The sequence below is a fragment of the Sabethes cyaneus genome, chromosome 1, assembly GCF_943734655.1.
Source record: "Sabethes cyaneus chromosome 1, idSabCyanKW18_F2, whole genome shotgun sequence".
In the NCBI taxonomy this organism is placed as follows: Eukaryota; Metazoa; Arthropoda; class Insecta; order Diptera; family Culicidae; genus Sabethes; species Sabethes cyaneus.
The window spans coordinates 130,972,331-130,995,481 of record NC_071353.1 but is presented as its reverse complement, the minus strand read 5'-3'; the positions used below and the strand labels follow the sequence as shown (position 1 = coordinate 130,995,481).

Here is a 23,151-nt window from a genome sequence, read left to right as displayed (position 1 = left end):
TAATAAAAGTGTATAAGATTTAATAATAAGTAGAGTTACAAGTTCAGTGCTTCGTTACACTACTGGTGTGCCCAGTCATAAGCAGAAGGTGGGGCACCGACATTTCAGCTTAGAAAAACCAACCCGAATCTCAAATAAAAATTGGAAATTGGACTTTGCAACGAACTTAAAATTGGACTTGAATTTAGACTTTAAATTTGTGTTGAAATCAGACATTAAATAAGACTTGAAATGGGACATGCAATTGGACACAATTGAATTTGAAATCGCATTTGAAATGAAACTTAAAATCGGAGCGGACATTGGACTTAAAATTAGACACGAAATTTTATTTGAATCTAATTTCATCATCAATAATAAAATCAGTATAAAAATTGAACTCTCAATAATTAATAACCTGAAACTAACTTGAAAACTGAGTTTGAAATAATACTTAAAATCGAAGACTTGCTCGAAATCGGAATTAAGCTCAACTTAAGTTGGACTTAATAAAAATGTCGGAGTAAAATTTTTATCCTTAATAGCACGGGCCCCCATAAAGCTCTCATGATACTGCCTATGAATACTAGATACTAATGGTTCATGGCCATTTTTGTGAAGTTCTGCCCAAGGTTAGTCAAGAGAGGTTTTCTAATGTTCAAATTTGTTTTTCACCCCCGCTGGGTTGCCCTTAACGATCACCGAAATTTTCAAAGCGGAAACTGTTGAATGTATAAACAACGTCGATGGTTGCTAACCAATCGTTCCGCGCACTCCTGTTCTACAAACTGTGAAAACTAGATCACCTATTTTAACTCACCTTGGTTCTGCGTCTGCCGAGAGTCGGTTAAATTGAACATAGAATTAAACTATACCATTGGCGCGGGATCTAACATGAAATTGGTATTAGTTTTTGGGCAATGTGGACGTAGTAAAGTAAGACTTCAATTACTTTAAATTGAATTGGAAATTGAACTTTATATTGAACTCAAAATTAAACGCGAAACTGAACTTAAATCCAGACTACAAATTAATCATGAAATCAGTATCGTAAAAATGCTACGATCAATCTAATGATTATTTTTTCATGAAAGTACACTCAAAACAAGTAATTTTTATGTAAAACTAAAACGTAATTTTTATGTAAAACTAATTATGTGGAAAAGCCAAGTAAGGAATAGTCGAATTTCTCTTTTTCGTTATGTCCAACGCTCTACCCAGATATTTTTTCAATTCAGCTTTATAGGTATATGCACATATCTGGTTTCACTAGAAAAAAATTCATCAGTATCTGTAAAAATGTGCAAATTTTTACGGAATATTTGTTGTGTGAATGCGTCGTTTTGGGGGTTCGAGCAGTTTTTCTCGGTTTTCGAGCATATGCACATATCTGGTTTCACTAGAAAAAAATTCATCAGTATCTGTAAAAATGTGCAAATTTTTACGGAATATTTGTTGTGTGAATGCGTCGTTTTGGGGGTTCGAGCAGTTTTTCTCGGTTTTCGAGCACTTCCAGAATACAATAATTCAAAACGGTTTGGCATCTCTGCTCGGTACGCAGCCATCTGTTTATCAACATCATTCCGACCGGTCGTGTCAAATTTTGCATCAGGGTGTGATTACAAAATCGTTGAATTTCCTTTCCTACAAATTTGATAGCAAAACATCATTCATATTTATCAGTAAGTTGTAGATGATAACCTTATCTAGCGAGAGTAAATGTAGTAGTGCTGTGAATAGCGGATTTTGATTTGTTTTACGATTATTTTTCTCTGTTTTCGATGTCTTCTCTACTGAATCTGCTTCCGAATCGTCTTTCACAAAGTCTTACCGCAGCGTATTTTACTGGTACGTATCGTATTAGGTCAGTGCGTTAACAATAAATCGGAATAACACACTTCACTATTACGCAGTGACCAGTTGGAGCCTCCGCCAGCGTTCGACGCTTGTTCAAACAACAAATATGACTCGACTAACGGTAAAAAAGATCCCAGCACTGAAGGATAATTTCATGTACCTGGTCGTATGCAACGAAACAAAAAATGCAGCCATCGTAGATCCGGTCGAACCAGACCGTGTGTTGCAGGTGGCCAAGGAGTCGGGGGTGTCACTGAATAAAGTACTAACTACTCACCATCACTGGGACCATGCCGGCGGTAATGCCGATTTGTTCAAACGCTACCAGGCGGATCCCGCCCTCGGAAAGTTATCCATCTATGGTGGCCAGGATGACCGTATTCCGAATCTTACCAATCCCGTGGGTCAGGATGATACGCTGGAAATTGGAAATTTGAAAGTTCGCTGCATTTCTACGCCTTGTCACACAACGTCACATATTTGCTATTACATAGAAACGCCCGAAGATAAGGTTGTCTTTACAGGCGATACCCTGTTTTTGGCTGGATGTGGTCGCTTTTTTGAAGGCACCCCACAGCAGATGTATGATGCACTAATTGTAAAGCTGTCCGTGTTGCCGGACGATACAAAAGTTTACTGTGGACACGAGTATGCTTTGAACAATTTACGCTTCGCAAGCACCGTTGAACCGAACAATGCTGACATTGCCGAACTGCTAGCGGTTGCTAAGGCTGCCGACCTAGACGGACGTCGCGCTATGGTACCGTCGACAATCGGCCAGGAAAAGAGGACCAACGTGTTTATGCGAGTGCACGAACCATCCGTGCAACAGTTTGTGGGAAAAACTGTACCACTGGATACGATGCAGGCTTTGCGTGCAGCAAAGGATAAATTTTGAAGGAAATCTAGAAATAAGATTTACGAATCGTTTATATTGCCCAGTTTGGCTCTATTTCATCTTGATTATCTATTTCATCTGATACATGCTGAGCTTGTGTGTGTTATAATTTTCTATACTATCAAATCGTTTGATAAGGGTTTAAAATTTTAATTTCTTGGTACTCCCAAGGCCAACATAGTTGGAGGAGAGGGCAAAATTACTAACAAAACAAAAAATCAAATTACTGTGTTATTTTATTGGGTCAATAAAATAGATTTTAAGATCATGATTAAATTGTAATATTTATTTTGCAACTAATCTGCTAGTCCCAATAGAGAAAATTTAGATGAATTTTCATCTTTTCCCTCGAGAAAGGTATAGCATATGTGGAACTGCGAAAGGTGCAAATTTTCTGTTGTGTTAAACCCAGCCAGTTTGAGACAATAATTTCATGAATTTCAATCAGCAATACCAATATTTTTCGCGTTCCATAGTTATCAAATTCTTGTGGAACGTTAATTTACTTAGGCTAAGTTCTCATGAGTAGTAGGTAAGACTAACTTAAGTGATTCTGCCTCTGAATATAACTTTCTGGAAATCCATCCAGTAATGCTTGTAAGTTATCCATCGACGATATTAACAACATACAGAATTCAGGGCATATTCTTTGTTTTAACTTTCACTCCAACGTCTATGTTTACATTTTTCCCATTACTCCCATTACGCAACCCAGAACTGTAGCATGGTTCCGTCCGCGTAACTACGAGTAGGGTAATTGATCTTGAATGGACCTATTTAGCGCTTTTTAACACCACCACTCGCACTCCTGCTCAATTTACTCGTCATTTATAAATAATATGTGGTGATGTTACTATTTGTTGGAAAGTACCACCTTTTTTCTACATTATCAGTACTTTAAAAATGTATAATTGATGAAACTTTTATTAAATATATCGTTTTTTGCCAAAGCCTTTTTTTGATCTTGAATGGATCCAACATGATCTTGAATTGGACCTATTTTTGATTTTGAAATGGACCTAAATTAGGATTGTCATAGTTTCTTCCATGTAAATGAACAAAATAATAACAAAGAATTTTTTTTTAATAGTACAACTACACTCAGAAAAATAACCTGACAAAATTCATAAGATTTGCCTTATGAACGTTTGAAAAATCAATAATTTTCAATTTCATAAGGTACGTATGGAATTCTTAACAGAACAATAAGATTGTTGAATCATGTACTGTTACTTTTTGTACGAACACCTTAAGGTAAATATAACTCATTTAAATATGAAAAACATACTGGCACCACTTCGGTAAATTCGATAAATTTATAATATTACCTTATGAATTTTACTTTGTTGTTTATGTTCGTCGGTGTCTCTTCTCGGTGTCATTCGGACTGTCAAGCTCAATAGGGCTTTTGCCTATGTGTAAATGTATTAGTGATCTGGGGGGCACACATGGTCTTACAGCCAAGCAAAAATAAATGGGAAAGGTGTTGAATAAGATTTATTTTAATTTTTTTTAAATAAGTATTTCGTTTACGATACTCGAAAACATCATAGCGATAAGTTTGAATGATGAACAATGTTTTGGTTTGCTTTAGAAAAGTTTTGGAAAAGTCTTGCTTTCTGTCAACTGTACTAAAAGTATTTTTTAACCTATACTTTACCGAAAAATGTTATCTAATTTGATATCGTTAAATATCTAACCAATTTTTATGAAAATCATATACATAAGTCCTTAAGCTTGCAAAATGTTGAAGGAATAAACAATTTAATAATTACTATCAAAGATTGAAGGCGGCAAATTTAATGGCATTTTTCTAAAGTACTATATTTAAATATAGTTAATGTCAGCAAAATAGTTAAGTAATGTTTAGCTACTCTTGTAGACTAGACGTTTTCAAAGATTTAAGATTTAATAAGAGGTCTATATATATTATCAAAATAGTTCAAACCTTGGTTCAAACTTCATATTGCAATTGCCTTGACAATATTCAGATTGGAAGCAGCAAGTTTACATGTTGCAGCAATAAATTTTTCACTGCAACTTTTCAGTAGTTACAGTATGTAGATTTTAAGTATTATAAGAAATATTATAAAAATTGCTCGATGATCCCCACGAACACCGCGTCTATTTATCGCACAAGTTTTGCGAAGTAAAATACCATTTTTTATATTCTGGCTTGAAGATTTAACCAATTAAACATAAACAATATTCTTTTACTCGCTTTTCGTACATAACAAATGGTAAAAAGCAGTGAGAAATGCAGCTAAACAATTTTTTATTCAATGTTTACATTTTAACTTGAGCTGGCCTAATGCAATGTGTGCCCCCCAGAAGTCGCATTAGTGTTAGTGTGAAAAGCCCTATACGCGATTCGTTTTAGTTTTTGTGCGAGATAAAAAAGAAAGTTTTGACAATTCGGTTTTTATCGCGGCTCGCGGGTTTATGTGTTATCCGAGTGTGTTTCACTTTAAACGCCTTGCTGGCCGATGGCGTCCATCGTTTTTTCGGTTTTTTCAAATGAAAACAAGTGCAGAGGAACAAAATGTTTGCTCTGAATGGCCTCAAGAAAGTGCGTGACAAGAAGTCAAGAAAAAAGTTGGCAGTAGCGAATACAAAGTGCTTCTGAAGAAAAACAAGAGCTACTTGTCGACTAAAGCTATCTTCCGTAAGCGTACGGGAAAACAGTGCTTCAGCAACCACAAGCGTAACATCCGGAAGACGTCGGCAGGTCGTGTTGTCCTGCTGAAGGTTCTTAAATCGGGACTGCTGCTCGTGACCGAGTCATTTGCTTGGAAAAGCTGCCCGCTCCGGCGCATTCCGTAGAACTACGTTATTGCCACCAAGACCCGATCGAACGTGAAGAACATCAGGCTGCCGAAGCACATTAACAATAGCTGCTTCCGTCGGGTAGTCAAGAAAAAGAACACCCGCAATGAGAGAGACATCTAAAAAACTGCGGGTTTGGATGACGGCTGAGCCACACGACCTTGTTAGTAGGTAAGCTTAATATAAGTTACCGTGTAAACACCATATTGAAAACAGTGCCTAATTCTGAACAGTTGCAAATTTTTCATAAATATTGACAAAATTCTAGCTATTTAAACAATTTAATCACTACATCACATTTCATATTATTAAAATGGCTTAAATAGCTATAGTTTTATCAATATATAAGAAAAAATTGCAGCTGTTCAGAATTAGGTACTGTTTTGAATATGGTGCTTGCACGATACTTTATTTATTTGTTTCGGATTAGCTCATGCAGCACCTCTTGCTGTAACTCTGGTCGAAAAAAAAATTAATTATGCTCATGGATACCATGGCACGGTAGTTTAAGTCAGATAGGTATATGTATATGTAGAATTGCATAATTCACCTTTATGTAGAGTATGTGTTTCGTAAAGCGTAACTGAACGGATCTGAATCGAATTCTAAATCAAACCCGTCTAGGCAGCCGGGAGGGCTTACCTGGTTAATTTAAAGGCACCGGGAGAGTCCACTAAATTCTCTGGGGATTGCTGGCCGTGTTTGCATGATGTTCATGGCACGCCCGCCAAAGATATCTTGTATGTACGTTCAGTGGGTTCACAGTTAAATTGAAGCTAAGGTCTACCCATTTCATTTCCCAACTAGATTTGAGTTACTATACTTGGTCTCAATTCCAGTCATTCCAGTGCTCGAGTTTAGAATAGGCCTCCGACTGCCAGAGGCTTTATTCGACAGTTGTCTGCGACGACTTCCTAGTTTTTATGAACTGCCACATTCATCTATGAGCATTTGATGACTCGTGGAAGGATGAAGTTCATATGAATATTATGTATATAACTCGAGGGAATTACATTGGCAAGGCAAGTCTGTCGTCCTGTAAACCTAATGAGGGTTCACTTTTAAAAGTTAAGGAAATTGGGTGCTGTGAAGTTTGGCGAGTAGCTCAGCCGTGTACTGAGGCAAATTGTCTGATATTATTAAGTCGCATAAATCTCAGTAAATATGGGTCTATTGATACTTTATGGAGGGTGGGTATAAATTACGTCAGCCGGGATAAATGTTCGAAGTTGATGCACGATCCCTGGTTGCGCTACCGAAACATTTTCTATGGAGATACCGTGAAAGCACCAGTCGCCGCGCACTAGGTGATATTATCATTAATTTCATCACATTGAGATTAACACTCTTGATTCTATAGACCAAACTTCTTTTTTTCAGTCTTTGACCTTGAAGTGCGGTCAGGCATTAATATTAATATTCGTTTGAAACGATGGTTCTACAATTGATGGAGGGACGGTAGGGGAAAGTAATGAAAATAGTTGCGGCAGAATGGTTCAAGACGTACTACTACTAAGCAGGGCAAAAATAGCTACACTTGATGGAAGCAAGGCAATAACGGCTTTAATGGGAATGGGAACTCGTATTAAATTAAGGTAAAATCCATCATAAAAAGTTAAGAGGAACGGAATATGAATCTCTTAGCTTCAAACGCTTACCATTTTATACAACATTGCGATAACTAGACTACTACGTGACTTTATGACCAAGCACTTGACATTGTCTCATCTTGGAATCTCCAGAGTCAATTCGCTTCTGCGTTTTACTGGCTGTCGTAATAGGGTTGCCATGTGGCCGGTTTTTGACCGGCCCGTCCGGTTTTTCACTTGCAAAGCCGGTGACCGGTCAATCCGGCAAAAAGGCCGGTTTTCCGACATGTGAAGCCGGATTTGTACTTTTTACCTGATTTGTTAAATTTTCTGATAAATTTAGTAGCAATTCTGAGCAGTGGATCATTGAAGATAGTCAGTTTAGCAGTGACAATACCTTGGTTCTGGCTGTAATATACATTAAATTGTCCACTAGCGCCAGAAGCAAGTAGTTGTCACTCTAAAATCAGCAGCAGACAAACCCTCTAATATCCTGCGCAACCCCCGCCCCCACCGCCCCCCCCCCCCCCACATTTTTGAAGGCAGGACCAACCGGCCGGTTTTTCTAATTTTCAGACTTGGCAACCCTATGTCGTAAGCTGTCTCGGCAGATAGAAATGAGTCTTAGAGATCACCCCTCGGGCCTAGGCGCTCAACCCCCCACAGATTACAGATACGTCCACTTCATTTTGTTTGTTTCATATATCGCGTAAGAAATGCAAAAATTTATATTGAATTTTTGGCGTAGGACTACGTCTTTGTTTACTATCTGGGACTGGGCAAGGTGAGAATAGGTGATCTAGTTTTCACAGTTTGTAGAACATAAGCGCGGAACGATTGGTTAGCAACCATCGACGTTGTTTATACATTCAACAGTTTCCGCTTTGAAAATTTCGGTGATCGTCAAGGGTAACCCAGCGTGGGTGAAAAACAAATTTCAACATCAGAAAACCTCTCTTGACTAACCTTGGGACTGGGTAGCACTTTGTGAAAACGAAAATGGAGGTGTAACGTTGGAATGAAAGATTTCAAATGCTAATAACTACTACACTACTGAACGAAACTGAACAGTTTATATGTCGTTGGAAAGATGAAATGATCAGCAATTTTAAGGAGGGGCGACAGAGTAATTTTATGGACGGCGTAAAAGGGGGGGCTCCTATACAAATGAAACATGAATTTCCTCAAAACTCGAGAATGAACTAATCAAGCAAATGGAACCAAATTCGGCATGTGGGGGTTTTTGGAGGAAGGAATTTTTTCTATGATGAATTATGAAGCTTTGCCTTCTTTAAGAAGGGTGGATCCCATATAAATGAAATACAAATTTCCTCTTAACTCGAGAACTAATCAAGCAAATGGATCCAAATTTGGCACGTGGGGGTTTATGGAGGCATGAATTTATTTTATGATGGTTTGAAACCCTTCACCCCTGTGGTAGAAGGATAAGAACTCTCATACAAATAAAACAGAAATTTTTGCGTATGTGCAGGGTGGCAACTCAATCTGTGATTTAAAATTCCTGGTTTTTTCCCGGTTTTCCTGGTCGATTTTTGAAAAAATCCTGGTTTTCGAATATAACTCAAAATTAGCATCAAGAACGGAAAAATACAAGTTTTTTGTGTTGAATATAATGCTGGAAAGTTTGCCGGGTAATCTATTCCCTTTCACTAAATGTGAAAGAGTAAAGATAAAAATTTATATTTGCTACACTGACTAGGATTGAAACCAACGATGAGTCTTCTCTAGCAGAATTTTCTCATGAAAATGAGTCGGCTACTTCTGCTAAAGGCAAACATTATGAGAAAAATCTACGAAAGAAGCAAAATCGAGACAAAATCGGACAAGATACTTTTTCTCATCCGGGTCTGTTTTTTACAGACCTGCGGTTCCAAGTTAGGATGGTAAGCCGTCATTTTACGGCATCTTTGAAAGATGCGCTTCTCAGAGGCCTGCACACGGTTCTGTGTGCCAAACCCCCCAAATCATTCATGTCTACTTATAAAAGGCATGGATTAAGATTTTGGGTGGTATGGTTAAACTCTTGCAATTCCGCATGACGGATTAAACGCTTTGCTAGGTCATCCCCTCGGGGGTGCTAAGTTTCCTAACTTAGTTAAAAGTTTTATGCTCTTTTCGAAGACGGTTTTACCGGTATTGCCAGGCACTTTTCCAACACCGAATTACTGGTTTTTCCACGATCATAAACCGGTATTTTCTAGCATGATTCAATAACAACTAAAGAAGCTTAAATCGCTGGTAAAACTTTGAAAGTCTAGGGCAAACTTAATTTCATGATTGATAGTTCTCCCAGTTGGCCTCGAGGTATGGTGCTGACCTAATAAGCCAGTCGTCGTATGTTCGAATCCCGACTGAGAGAAGCTGTTAGAGTCAATAGGATTGTAGCAACTGGCCCTGCAATTGTCCTGCACTCTAAAAGCTGGCTGCGAATTCTGTCGTATAAAAACAGAAGGTCAAGTTTCGATAACGGAATGTAGCACCTAGGCTTTGCTTTGCTTTTTTTAGTTCTACAAATAATAATTCAATCATGTAATTTTTTCAAAGGGAAACCCCTGAAACACCTCACTGTTGTCAGCATAGAGCCGGAGTGCCTCGTGCTTTTTAAGCAGTTGTCTCCATTCAACTCTGTCCACTCCATGGGTCACTCATCGCTAATTTCCCAGTAGTTACAAGTCGCTTTTGATCTGGTTGAGCAATCGAGCATGTCGATCCCACCGAGTGCTGGTGGGGTTGTTGAAAAGAACCGCTTTTGTTGCACTGTCATTTGGCATCCTTACGACATGCCCAACCCACCTCAGCCTACTGACTTTAGCCAGATATACGATTGCAATCTTTCCAAGACGTGTATGTAGCTCGTGGTCGTGATTCATAAAACGTTCCCACTTTCCGCTTTCAGTTTGTGCTCCGCCAAATATCATCCACAGCATCTTCCGGTCAAACACGACAAGAGCGCGTATTTCCACTGTAAGTAACGTCACAGCTTCAAGTCTGTAAAGAACTACCGGTTAAATAAGGGTTTTGTACATTGTCAGCTTCGTACAGCGGCGTATGCTTCTTGATTTCTTGTAGCGTTTTGTGAAGGGCAAACCACGTCCGGTTTCCTACTTGAATGTGCCGATTAATTAAGAATATTGCGCAACAACAAAAATGTGCGATATACAGTGAAGCTGTTCAGAAAATCTTTAGTGAAAATTGACGGAGTACTCTAGAGAAATGTTAGAACACACCACGGAAGAAGGATTCGTTCGGTTGCTAATACAAACTGGAATAAAAATAACTTTCTGATTAGTTAGAATAGCCTGTTGACAGGGCTGAGCCAATTCTACGGGCTCCAATCATAAATATACGCTGTACTAATTATGCGATGAGTAATTCATGAAGAATGAAGAAATCATTGCATTGCCACTGGTTCTGGCTACTGTCGAAGTGCTGTACCGGAAAAATTGCAAACTCTACGACTCTAGAGCTGCTCTCGGAACACCTCTCAGGTATCGTACAACTGCTGTTCGATTTACTCAGGGTGTCGATTTCCTGGAAAAACCTGGAAAATCAGGGAATATCAGGGAATTCATTTTTGGATCAGGGAAATCAGGGAATTTCGAAATTCAATCAGGGAAATTTTGTTTACCCGGCAATATTGTTGATCAACTTTGGAATCAAATCAATTTTCGTGTAAAATATACGCAGATTGATCGGTTGAATTAAAACTTGTTACATGTCTAGTGGCGATTCGATTATCTTTCAGTTTGCCGTAAATTTCCTATTTGTTTTGCGACGTACAATTGTCAGACTTCATTCGCTGTAGTGCTCGAAATCGGCAATGGCAGAGGCCCCAAGCACTTCACGGTGCAGACATCAAGAGCACAAACCGGGATACAGACTGTTATTTACACGCGATCCACAGCGTTTTCACCAATTGCAGAATTTTACACTCAGAAGCCCCAAGCATTGATCATCTTCCTTCAGTGTCCATGGTTCATGTCCGTTAAGGGTTACCGGAAGCATTAACGTTCTGTAGAATTTGCGTTTATGCGAGTTGGCAACCTTCGGGACTGGTTCAGCTGGTTACGTACTACGCAGAAAGCTTACATGTTTCTCTGTTCTGACGTGATCCGCAGTCAGCATGCGACTCTTGGCTTGGTTCTTCTCATCTGTCATTTTCTGGCATTCGACATCAAACAAGCTGTTACACTGTCTTCCACACGTTGTGCCTATCACTTCCCTCGTAGTTGTTGGCACCATGGAAGATCCTCCACAGCCTACTTACGTCTTATTCCCTTTCGTCATGCTGTTCTGCGATTCGTTGATCAAGCTTTCTGATGTACTCCACTGCAACGTGGAGTGGATCTGCGTGGATCTTACGACGAGATAGTGGTCAAAGTCGCTAAGAAAAGACTGTATATTGTGACTTCTAAAAAGTATTGACCGTTAAACAGGATCGATCTGGGAGCTAGAGTCTTGAATTTTCAAGTCGTGCGCACCCCATAAATCCTTTCGAACCTGTCATAGAACTCGTCCCTAGCAAAGCAAAGCAAAGTCTTGAGCATTAACCGTCACTAGACATTATCCTTCTTTATCGACAGACTTCGCAGCCGGCTGTTAGAGTACAGGAAAATTACGGGGTCAGTGCAACCATCCTACTGATTCTATCTAACAAAAACCGGCTAGCCGAGATTCGAACACAACTGGCTTGTTAGATCAGCATCGTACCTCGAAGCTAACTGGGCGATTCAATTCGTTCCTAGTATCATCGAATTTATGATTGTGACTATACGTTGATTAAGCTGTAGTTGAAGAATTTACCTTAATTCTCAACACCCATATACGGTCATCGGATCGAACGGCCGGCCACCGTACTGTACTGGTAGAATTTCAGAGAAAGTTCATATATTTAAATTTTTATTCGTTTTATAATTAACCGCCCTATTCGTGATTTAAAAACAAATGACTTTGTAATATTCTTCATGACATCAAGGATGTTTTGCTAGTAAAATTCTGTAAGGTACTTCCTTTTTCCGAGGACACTGAATGAAAATTCTCTGCCTCCGCAATTTTTTTCTTGAGAATTTATTCATTAACATTTGTTCTCGTTTAAGAGATGACATTATAAATTCTCTTCGCATTCTAAAACTTAATTTTTTTAATGAACTAGTCAATTAGTTATGCCCAAAAAAATTGAGAACCATTGATTATGGAAAGATCTTCAAATCACAAAATTTTTAAGTGTAGTTTTTGATTATTAACTTTTACCGGTTTTCATCAATACCGAAACCCCGGTTTTCGAAATACCCCCCAGTATTGGCATCTTTATACGGGAGTACAAGTTTTCTTTTATTTAAATGTTTTTGTGACGTTTTCTTTCCCCCATCCAAACCATCCCCCTCCCTTCCTGATCCTTTTCCCTTCCCATCAGGTAAGTGATGATGAGAAGCCAAAGCGGCGAGGCACAAATGTCCAAAATAAATATGAAGAACGTGCCACCCGAGCCAAAAACACCTTCTGAGGATTGAAACCACCCGTTTTCATAAGTTAACTTAATTTAGTACGATTAACTACTTTAAAGAGAAATTTCGTACTTATTTAAAATTTAAGTCATTCTGTAACTTGAATGGGAAGCTTGCTATTCAATTTTGTAAAATTAAAAGTTGCGGAATGTGACCACAGATTACTTCACAGACCATTGCCCAATAACTTGTCTTGCCAGTTGGCTTAATGGGCAAGAAAAGCTAGCAGTTTGTAGCTTGTAGCTGTAAATGCGACAAAAGAGCTAGGGTCAACTAACTAGTTGAAAAGGGTCACTACCAGCAGATATATCCACTTATGGTAAAAAATTTTTTGCTACGTTAGTGGTGTTAGCACCAATGCGAGGATGTCGCCACGGGCAGAGCTGGCTAATTACTGATCGACCGTTCCACCGACCGAGACAAGCTTAACCGTTGAACTAAACATTTAAACAACTCTTCCGTGCCTCAAAATCCGCAGACTAGAAAAATCAGCAGCGCGTGATGCCCACAGTACGTCGCATCGACCATGTCAACCCGGAGGTGCCGTCGTTGATTGAAATTGGATATATGAAGTCTTGTAAATCACCAGGAATAGTCTGTATTTCAGCCGAGATGCTGAAAGCTTGCCCAGTATCGTCATCGCAAATGTTGCATCAGCTCTTCAGCAATATCTAGAAAACTGCAACATTTCCGGTGGATTGGATCCTTCTGTGGGCCCTATAAGGGTTGCTACAGGAGTGAGACAGGGTGACATACCTTAATCGCTACTGTTCCTCGTGGTTATGGATAAAATTTCAATTGGCATTGATACCAAACCTAACCGAGGATTACAATGGAGTAATTAAATGACCTCGAGCTGGCCGACGACATTCTATTGCTCTCCCAATGGCAATATGATATGCAGAGAAATTTAGATGGTCTCTGCTACAACTCAAGGTCTTTGCGACCATAGTCAACGTGGCAAAGACCAAGTCAGTGGGAGTGAACAATAACAATTCCTCCAATTTTACAGCAGAGGTTGAGGTGGAAGATTTTGGCAGCCACACAACCCCAGACGGTGGTACCAAGACCGATATAAACACACAAATCAGGATGACTAGCGGCGATTTTTTGGATCTTACTTTGGAATGTTTTGTGCTCAAATAAGATCACTTTACCGACTCAAACACGGATTTTCAATTCTAACGTGAAATCCGGTCTATTGCCCGCGAGACGTGGTGCGTTGCGTATCTCTCAGCGGAGACAACTGCAGGTCTTCATTAATCGTTGGCTGAATACATTATTCGGGCTTGGTGGCCTAACAATCGATCGTCGATATCACCAGCGCCAGATAGAAACAGAGTTTTGGGAACGTAGGTAGAGGTTTATCCGACATATTCTGAGAAGAGAATCGAACGAAATCTGCTGGAAACCTGAACTCAACTGCAATCCACAGGGAGAGCAGAAGAGGCAAACCTAGGGGCTAATGGTGGGTTACTCCGTCAACGTCCGTCAATTGATTGAGACTGTTGATGCAAACCTCTCCTGGCGACAGGTGAAAGTCAGGGCATATGACCGTCGACAGTCGGGAAAGCCGACCTTTTGTTTTTTTTTTCGAACCAACACAAGTAATTAAGCAATCAGCAAGCATCTAATTTTTTCCTGGTTTTGGGTAAAAATTCCTGGTTTTTTCCCGGTTTTTCCTGGTGAAAAAAAATTCCTGGTCTTTTCCTGGTTGATTTGCCACCCTGGTATGTGCCATATTTTTTGCTATGTAACAAGCGGTAAGCTGTGAAAGTAAACTAGTAAAACCTTCTCGGAGCTAAAGACAGTGAATCGACGCCGTTAACTTACGTGCCTGTTGCCATTGATGTCAAAAGAGAAGGACATTCGAATGGCACATTATACGTGCTTTGGCTTTAATGTAACCAATGGTTCTTTTAAAGGTCACAAGCAAGTAAAAGTAAGATTGTTGAAACATGTCAAGCTACGCATAATCATATTTAATTCAATAATCTGGAGGCGGTCATTCATTACTATTTCAACCTTTATGGTGCACACAAGTGATTTTTAAAAGAAATCTATGTCTCAATGCTTGCAAGCGTTGTACTTATGAACCCCCGTCCACGTATTTTCAAAGCCACTATTGCATTCAATGAAGAATTAAATCTGAATATTTCGCTCTCTTTTAAACATTCACTTTAACAATGGCACAGATTTGTGGGATCTGTATCGAGAAAACGAATAAAGCACGGTTTGTTATCAATGTTTAACGGGGTTTTTATTCGACCGAGATTTTAGTTTGTGAACGCTCGCGACGCTGGCTTGTAATGAATAATAGATATATCGTTTTACATGTATGTGTGAACCCAATAAAGAAACAGGGGTGAAGTCAGTCACCACAGACGCTTATAAACATACATATGCCAGAAATGCAGTTTACATTAGTCTTTGATCTAATGATCTGATATAGTCCCACGTCACCCTTCCGCACAACCCTTAGAGCTGTATATCTTGTAGTTTTTTTTGGAAATGGATTAAAGATAAGTTATAATTTATGATTATAGAAGAACATGACTTAAGGTACTAGATTAAAATCGAGGCTACCCCGTATAGCATAGTCATTAAACATAATTCATAATTTAATTTGATTTTGTTTAGTGCGTACTAACAAGAGGCAGTAAAAATGTTTTAGAAATTATACCAAATGGCCCCTTATGAATATGCGAAATGGATTATGCCAAATGGTATTGTGGCAAATGGGCGGCCACAAAAAAGATTGCTGGCTTGGATTAAGCTTAAATTTTCATCTTAATGCAACTAACCTATCTTACCTCGTGACCCGTCTTACCGCACCAAACCCTATACTTACAGTTTCGTAATTCGACGTTTTACAAGTTGCTTTTGGCATGCTCATATTTCGTGTGAAATTTTTACCTCTTAGTAGTATAGAAAAAATAGTAATTATTAGGGGGATGTCGTGTACCTTTAAAGTATAATTTCTATAATACTAATACTATAATACTATATTACTATAATTTCATTCTTTTCAAATATTTTTATCATTTTTGGTTTTGAGCCGCCATTTGAGTCGTATGTATGTTTGTCGTTGAGTATGTTAATTTCCTCCATCAGCGCAGATTTTTTTTTTTCCATGTGTGGACTCATTACTGCGACCAGTATAGTTGATCTATTGTAATATCGCCCGGGTGTTTGCTGTATGACCTGCACTGCATTTTTTTTGCTATAATCGCTATTGAGTGAGCGATATGCTTATTTTAAATTGTATGCGTGCTTGCGTGTATTGGGGTTTACCCTTCCTTCAAAGCTTGATCTACTTTACCCACTTATTCCTCGCTGCCAGCACTATCCCATATTATAGCCGTCCCTGGTGAGGACTCATTCGTACCTCTGACCAGTACACTTAACTATAGGAGGGACATTTGCACTGTCAAGAGGCTTCAGAGGGTAAATATAGAATTCAGCACGAAGGAAGGGTAAATGGAGGGGCCTGAGAATAAACCCATGCTAAAGTCACTTGACATCGAATGGCTTGATTCTACTAAGATTCGAACCCACGACCACTCGCATGTCAAAGCAGACTCGGTAACCTTGCGGCTACGGAGCCCCCCATTCAGCGCAGATTACCGGGTGGGATGTCTCGTAGTCCTTGGGGAATTGCCTGTCCTAGGCAATTAAGGTCTAAGGTAGTTTACTTTAGGACGTCTTTGCGCCGGTGGAGATGATCGGACGGATTCTCGGGATACAAATACACCACACATTTATATACTAGACTAACTATATTTACACTTAACAGAGATACATATTTAACTATAGGCACAGACAGAACGATGGCTGCTGGCGGATTAAGGACGCGGACTGACTAAGCATGTCGCTTAGTGCCTTATATAATCTACTAGCTGACCCGACAGACTTCGTATTGCCACAAATTAACCTGTGTTGTACATAAATCATGAATCTCGGATGATCTTTGTCACAATCTCGAGTTTTGCAAGCCCCCCGGTGGGCGGCGCTTCCGCCGGCGGGTCACCGGCAACACTCGCGACCGTCTCGTCCTGAATGATCTAGTGTTACTATAGATAGTTTTTGTGGTCTTGTATTGACTAATGTTTTATGGAAGAGTCTCGAATTTCTCGAGTTCGATTAGTTTTTGAGTTTCGCAAAAATTTCTGTTTTATTTGTATGAGAGTCTATATCCCCCTACCACAGGGGTGAGAGTTCTCTAACTATCGTAAAATAAATTCAAGACTCCAAAATCTCCCACATGCCAAATTTGGTTCCATTTGCTTGATTAGTTCTCAAGTTATAAGGAAATTTGAATTTCATTTGTATGGGAGCCCCCCGCCTCTTAAAGTGGGGAAATCCATAGAAAATATACCATATAAAATATTCTTGCCTACAAAAACACCCACATGATAAATTTGGTTCCATTTGCTTGATTAGTTCTAGAGTTATGAGGAAATTTGTATTTCGTTTGTATGAGAGCCCCCCCTCTTAAAAAGGTAAGGGGTCCTAATTCATCATAGAAAAACTGCTTGCCTCCAAAAACACCCACATGCCAAATATGGTTTCATTTGCTTGATTAGCTCTCGAGTTATGAGAAAATTTGTATTTCATTTGTATAGGAGCCCCCCCTCCTAAAGTGAGGAGGGGTCCCAGTTCATCATAGAAAAAAATTTTGTCTCCAAAAACACCCACGTGTCAAATTTGGTTCCATTTGCTTGATTATTTCTCGAGTTATGAGGAAATTTGTATTTCGTTTGTATAGGAGCCCCCCCCTCTTAAAGTGGGGAGGGGTTCTAATTCACCATAGAAAATATTCATGCCCTAGAAAACTTTCACATGCCAAATTTGGTTCCATTTTCTTGATTAATTCTCGAGTTATGAGGAAATTTGTATGGAAGCCCCCCCTTTTTAAAGAGGAGAGGAGTTATAATTCCCCTTATAAAGAGGGGAGGGGTCTCAATTTACCATAGAATAAATTCTTGTCAACGAAAACACCCACATGCCAAATTTTGTTCTATTTGCGTGATTAGTTGTCGAGTTATGCAGAAATTTGTGTTTCATTTGTATGGGAGCCCCCCCTCTTAGTGGGGGGAGGGCTTTCTAACCATCACTAAAACCTTTCCTGGCCCCAAAATACCTCTACATGCATATTTTCATGCCGATTGATTCAGTAGTTTTCGATTCTATAAGGAACATACGGACAGACAGACAGACAGAAATCCTTCTTTATAGGTATAGATATGACAAACAATGTCCATTTCAATTTTTGATCCGCAATTGTCGTGGGTTATGCGGACTTATTTTAAATAATGCCTTGCAATGCCATATTCAGGGTGTCGATTTCCTGAAAAAACCTGGAAAATCAGGGAATATCAGGGAATTCATTTTTGGATCAGGGAAATCAGGGAATATCAGGGAATTTCGAAATTCAATCAGGGAAATTTTGTTTATCCGGCAATATTGTTGATCAACTTTGGAATCAAATCAATTTTCGTGTAAAATATACGCAGATTGATCGGTTGAATTAAAACTTGTTACCTGTCTAGTGGCGATTCGATTATCTTTCAGTTTGCCGTAAATTTTTTATTTGTTTTGCGCCGTACAATTGTCAGACTTCACTCGCTGTAGTGCTCGAAATCGAAATCGGCAATGGCAGGCCTCACGCACTTCACGGTGCAGACATCAAGAGCACAAAGCGTGATGCAGACTGTTATTTACACGCGATCTACAGCGTTTTCACCAATTGCAGAATTTTACACTCAGAAGCCCCAAGCATTGATCATCTTCCTTCAGTGTCCATGATTCATGTCCGTTAAGGGTTACCGGGAGCAATAACGTTCTGTAGAATTTGCGTTTATGCAAGTTGGCAACCTTCGGGACTGCTTCAGCTGGTTACGTAATACGCAGAAAGCTTACATGTTTCTCTGTTCTGACGTGATCCACAGTGAGCATGCGACTCTTGGCCTGGTTCTTCTCATCTGTCGTTTTCTGGCATTCGACATCAAACTGTTACACTCACCCTTATTCTGCGAGGCGAGTGACGTTACTAATTTGGAGTAATCGCGAATGAGGTGACTCGCTTTGTCACCTAGGTGACTTGCTTTGTCATCTAGGTGACACGGTTTGTCACTTAGGTGACACGGGGTTGTTACCAAGGTGACACGGTTGTCACCTAGGTGACAGCACTCAATTCGACTCGCCGTGGCGAGTCACGGCGAGTGACAATTGTCGTATTGAGTCATGTGACTCGCAGAATTCCCCACGTCGTGCCTATCACTTCCCTCGTAGTTGTTGGCGCCATGGCGGAACCTCCACAGCCTACTTACGTCTTATTCCCTTTCGTCCTGCTGTTCTGCGATTCGTTGATCAAGCTTTCTGGTTACTCCACTGCAACGTCATATGCCGTAAACCGCTAGATATTGAAATGCAACATCCTCTCAGAGCGGGCCTTCGCCGATTTCGATAACCTTGCGTGGATCTTACGACGAGATAGTGGTCAAAGTCGCTAAGAAAAGACTGTATATTGTGACTTCCAAAAAGTATTGACCGTTAAACAGGATCGATCTGGGAGCTAGAGTCTTGAATTTTCAAGTCGTGCGCACCCCTAGGGGGGCTAGAGACGCATTCTATGACAGGTTCGAAAGGATTTATTTTCGAACCTGTCATAGAATCCGTCCCTAGCAAAGCAAAGCAAAGTCTTGAGCATTAACCGTTACTAGACATTATCCTTCTTTATCGACAGACTACGCAGCTGGCTGTTAGAGTACAGGAAAATTACGGGGTCAGTGCAACGATCCTACTGATTCTATCTAATAAAAACCGGCTAGCCGAGATTCGAACATAAGTGGCTTGTTAGATCAGCATCGTCTCCGAAGCTAACTGGGCGGTTCAATTCGTCCCTAGTATCATCGAATTTATGATTTGTTGGTGACTATACGTTGATTAAGCTGTAGTTGAAGAATTTGCCTTAATTCTCAACACCCATATACGGTCATCGCACCGAACGGCCGGCCACCGAACTACCTTCGAGTCAATGTTGCTCTCAAGCCTCGATAGTTGCAATCCGAAATCATGACACACAGCTTTAGTTTTAACTTCGCATACTGTCCACCATTGAGGGTTAAAATATATGCCATTTGGATATTTTCTAACAATATATCTAGCTAAAGTTTTGCCGTACCTCGAAGCCAGAAAAACGCACATTTTTGTACCAAAAATCTTTGGGGAATCATCTCCTTAACCCCACACTTTTTGCAGCAAAGATAACAAGCTGAAACTTCCAGGAAAGTTTTGTTTTAGTTTAACTGAAAAACCGCAGATATGTGTCCACCTTCCAGCGGCAAAGTTACTAGTTTGAGCTGACTGAAAATTAGCAAGATTTGTTATGTTTACACGGCTGTAATTTTGTTGTATATAACATCTAAGCTTTGTGCAAAAACAGATCGATTAGATTATTTCTCAATCTTTGTTTCTTTGGATTCAAGTTGATACCTCAAACATAAGAGGGAAGAAGAGGGCGTTTTCGAAACGCTGGTAAGAAATAGGTTAAGAATCTTTGATATGTGTTCTTAAAACATGAAGTAATCTAGCTTTAGTTTTCAGCAGCTCGCATAAACCATGCTAAAGGGTTAAAAACTTAAGCCAGAAATCGCCCAAATAAGCTTGATAATCGAGTTTTGAGAGTCAGGGAAAAATATTTGAAGCATCAGGGAAAATCAGGGAAAGTCAGGGAATTTTATTTTTGGATTTGAGTCGACACCCTGCATATTGTTGGTTAGTGCGCTAAGCCGGCAGCGTCACTAAATCACTGGTCACTCACGGCGGGTAAAGTGAGGCCTCCATTAGTGCGGTTTGTACTCCCCAATAGGTGTATTTATTCTTACTGTAACTTTTTACTATGCGCTGATTGTGCTTGGTCGCATGAAGGTAGATTAATCTATCTTAATTCACGCTACGAAACTTCCTAAAGCGAAGTTTCCCGTAATTACAAAACAAGAATACCAGCAATTCACGAGACTATTCATTTGAACAAATTGTAAGGTGCGAAACGTAGGGTTGTTGACTTGTTGGCAGGAGTGTGGTGTAACCTTTTCGATCGATACTAATAATGTGACTTGAACAGAACATTTTGCAGGAAGCCAAGAACTGGTTCCACCTGGAGGTGTTTTCAATTTAGTGTCTGTACTTCGAGATGGATTACTGGTAAACGGCACCGAGACCGACTTTCTGATTGTTTGCGTACCAAAGTATGTCCTGATGCGGGCTACTTAGTTTGCTTCGACTGTCGGCAGTCGTTTGATTCGCCTAGAACTTCTACCCACTGGGGAACTACCGGTGATACCGAACTGGTACTGGAGAATCTTGATGACAACGACAACGATGGTGGTTACCGAAAAACGAAAGGCCGAAACAGGCGGAGTTGTATTGGTCAGTTGAATCCTAAATATACTTGGGATGAATGTCTTCGGTTGATGTTTGAACAAAATCTGCCGACTGATTCTGCTGGACAGATCGACACGATACGTGAGTTGATATACGGAAATTCAGAAACAGCACAATGCCAACGGGGAAATGGAGCAAGCAGAGGACAAAGGTTACGCATTAGCGTACTTTAGTACGCCATGCGTCAAATTTAACTACGGCAAAACGGCTTTTGAGCTTAAGATTCCAAAGATAGGGGAAAACTCGGTTGCAAAAAAGCGCCCAACTCAAACTGGTGTGAGCAAAAATTCAATATTCTCAGCAGCTGGTAAGTCTATTAAACAATGATTTCTCACAAATGTACATTCTCATACTTTCCCTATTGATTACTACACTCAGAAAAAATTAAACGTCGAAGCTATAAGGAAACACTTATAGAATGGTGCAATAAAGGATGGTCTTTGGAATCTATTAGACACCGAACATGAGAAGTATTATTCGCGCCGCATGCATTCTATGTGATATGAGCTTTTGACGTTTATGTGTACCACACATAACTCCAATGTGTCGTCACATTTAGTTCTATGTTTCATCAACATATGATTTATAATGCAGTCGTTTACGTTATATTAAGCATGCGCAATTCTGATAAATGTAATAATAAATATAAAATATAAAAAAGTTTTTGAATAAAATACATGTTATCAAATATAAAATTCAAAGTTTAAATAAAATGAAAAATACATTAAAAATGCTTAACATGTATGGTTTCATATTTTATTGTTTATATATCTGTTGTGATATATCAATGTCCATCAAAAAAGTGCACAATTTTTATTAAGCATTTATTTCCATTTTCGAGCACGTTATTCAACACTGCTTCGCCAGTAGGAACACTAGTAGTTTAGGAACTGGCGTTAGATGAAGGATTCTGCTGTCGTTTGTTGCTTTTCCTCTAGCCCCAGGCTGCTGTTCAATACGGCGACTCATCCGGTTGTGGCTGAGAAGCTAGGTGTCTATCAAAAGACTCGCTTGCCTGCGTTTGTTGATGATTGTCGTTGATAAGGACACATGGCGGATATCTTTGTTCGAGATGCGACTTCTGGGTAATATGCAGGACAGGATCGGGAATCGCCAGATTGCCTTTAGTTTTTCTGAAGTACCGCCACGTAGTTGCTAAGAAAAAAGAAATTAAAACTATTTTATAGTTTTCTTTAGGAGATTCATCCCTCCTTACTTACGCTATCTAGAACGTAACGTTGAATACATTCTGTCAGATCCAAACAGAAACCGCTCAAAACGCTAGTCCATTTTTCGCATTGCTCAATAATGGACGATTGCAACTCATAAAAGTATTCGATGGACATCGACGCTTTTGCGGTATTATTCCCTGTACCTACATGAATAGAGAAAAAAAAATATTACCAATTCCAAATAAAACCGGAGCAGTAAATTAAAAAATGTATTGCTTACTTCTGTCCATCAAGACATTACAGCAAAGTGCCCAAAGTCCTTCCGTGTTGCTCCAATTTTTCAAAATTGGAACATATTCGACATTAAGACATAGGACTGGGTGGCAATCGATGGCGGTTACTGAACTATGATTGCTGAGGCGCCGGTTGTGGAGCAGTTGCAAGCAAAGCATCTGGTGCTGCTCGAGAAACTGTGAGATCTGCCGCCTCGGCTCTAATCGACCGGTAACTCAAAGATTAATGCCATGGCGGTTCATCTCGTCCGTGTCGAGCGAGGCATGAGTAGTAACATCAAACTGTTATGTTATATTACCAATTTTCATCGGTCGTCCTGCTAACTAAATTTGTTTGGCTAATCTAATCTAGCGCTTTCTTGACATCATTTGCATTGTGGAACTGAAAAGTTGAAAAAAATAAAATAAATAAAGCTGAATGCGACAAATAACAATGAATACTTACTTACTTATGAAACCGTATCCCTTTGATCGTTCTGTGTTCGAATGCAGCTGAATACGGTCCATTTTTCCGCGAAGCATATCTTTAGTAATCAGTAATGTTGAAATGTAACGAAACAACGT

General features: G+C 39.6%; 1 protein-coding gene across 2 annotated transcripts; it reads left to right on the top strand.

Moving 5' to 3' along the window:
- Nucleotides 1-1,565: 1,565 nt before the first annotated feature.
- Nucleotides 1,566-2,994, top strand: LOC128741888 (hydroxyacylglutathione hydrolase, mitochondrial). Of its 2 annotated transcripts, XM_053838002.1 has the most exons (3): nt 1,566-1,661; nt 1,805-1,827; nt 1,893-2,994. In XM_053838002.1, the coding sequence occupies exon 3, from the start codon at nt 1,943-1,945 to the stop codon at nt 2,732-2,734; it is 792 nt and encodes a 263-aa protein (XP_053693977.1). In that variant the 5' UTR covers nt 1,566-1,661; nt 1,805-1,827; nt 1,893-1,942; the 3' UTR covers nt 2,735-2,994. The 2 variants fall into 2 exon arrangements, with proteins under 2 accessions (XP_053693977.1, XP_053693969.1); XM_053837994.1 differs by lacking the exon at nt 1,566-1,661 and having other exon boundaries at nt 1,668-1,827.
- Nucleotides 2,995-23,151: the final 20,157 nt, after the last annotated feature.

Bases quoted from the DNA above. Each gene is read 5' to 3' on its own strand.
- LOC128741888 (XM_053837994.1), top strand. From the start codon at position 1,761: ATGTCTTCTCTACTGAATCTGCTTCCGAATCGTCTTTCACAAAGTCTT. The intron at 1,828-1,892 runs GTACGTATCGTA...ACTATTACGCAG, and splicing joins TACCGCAGCGTATTTTACTG to TGACCAGTTGGAGCCTCCGC.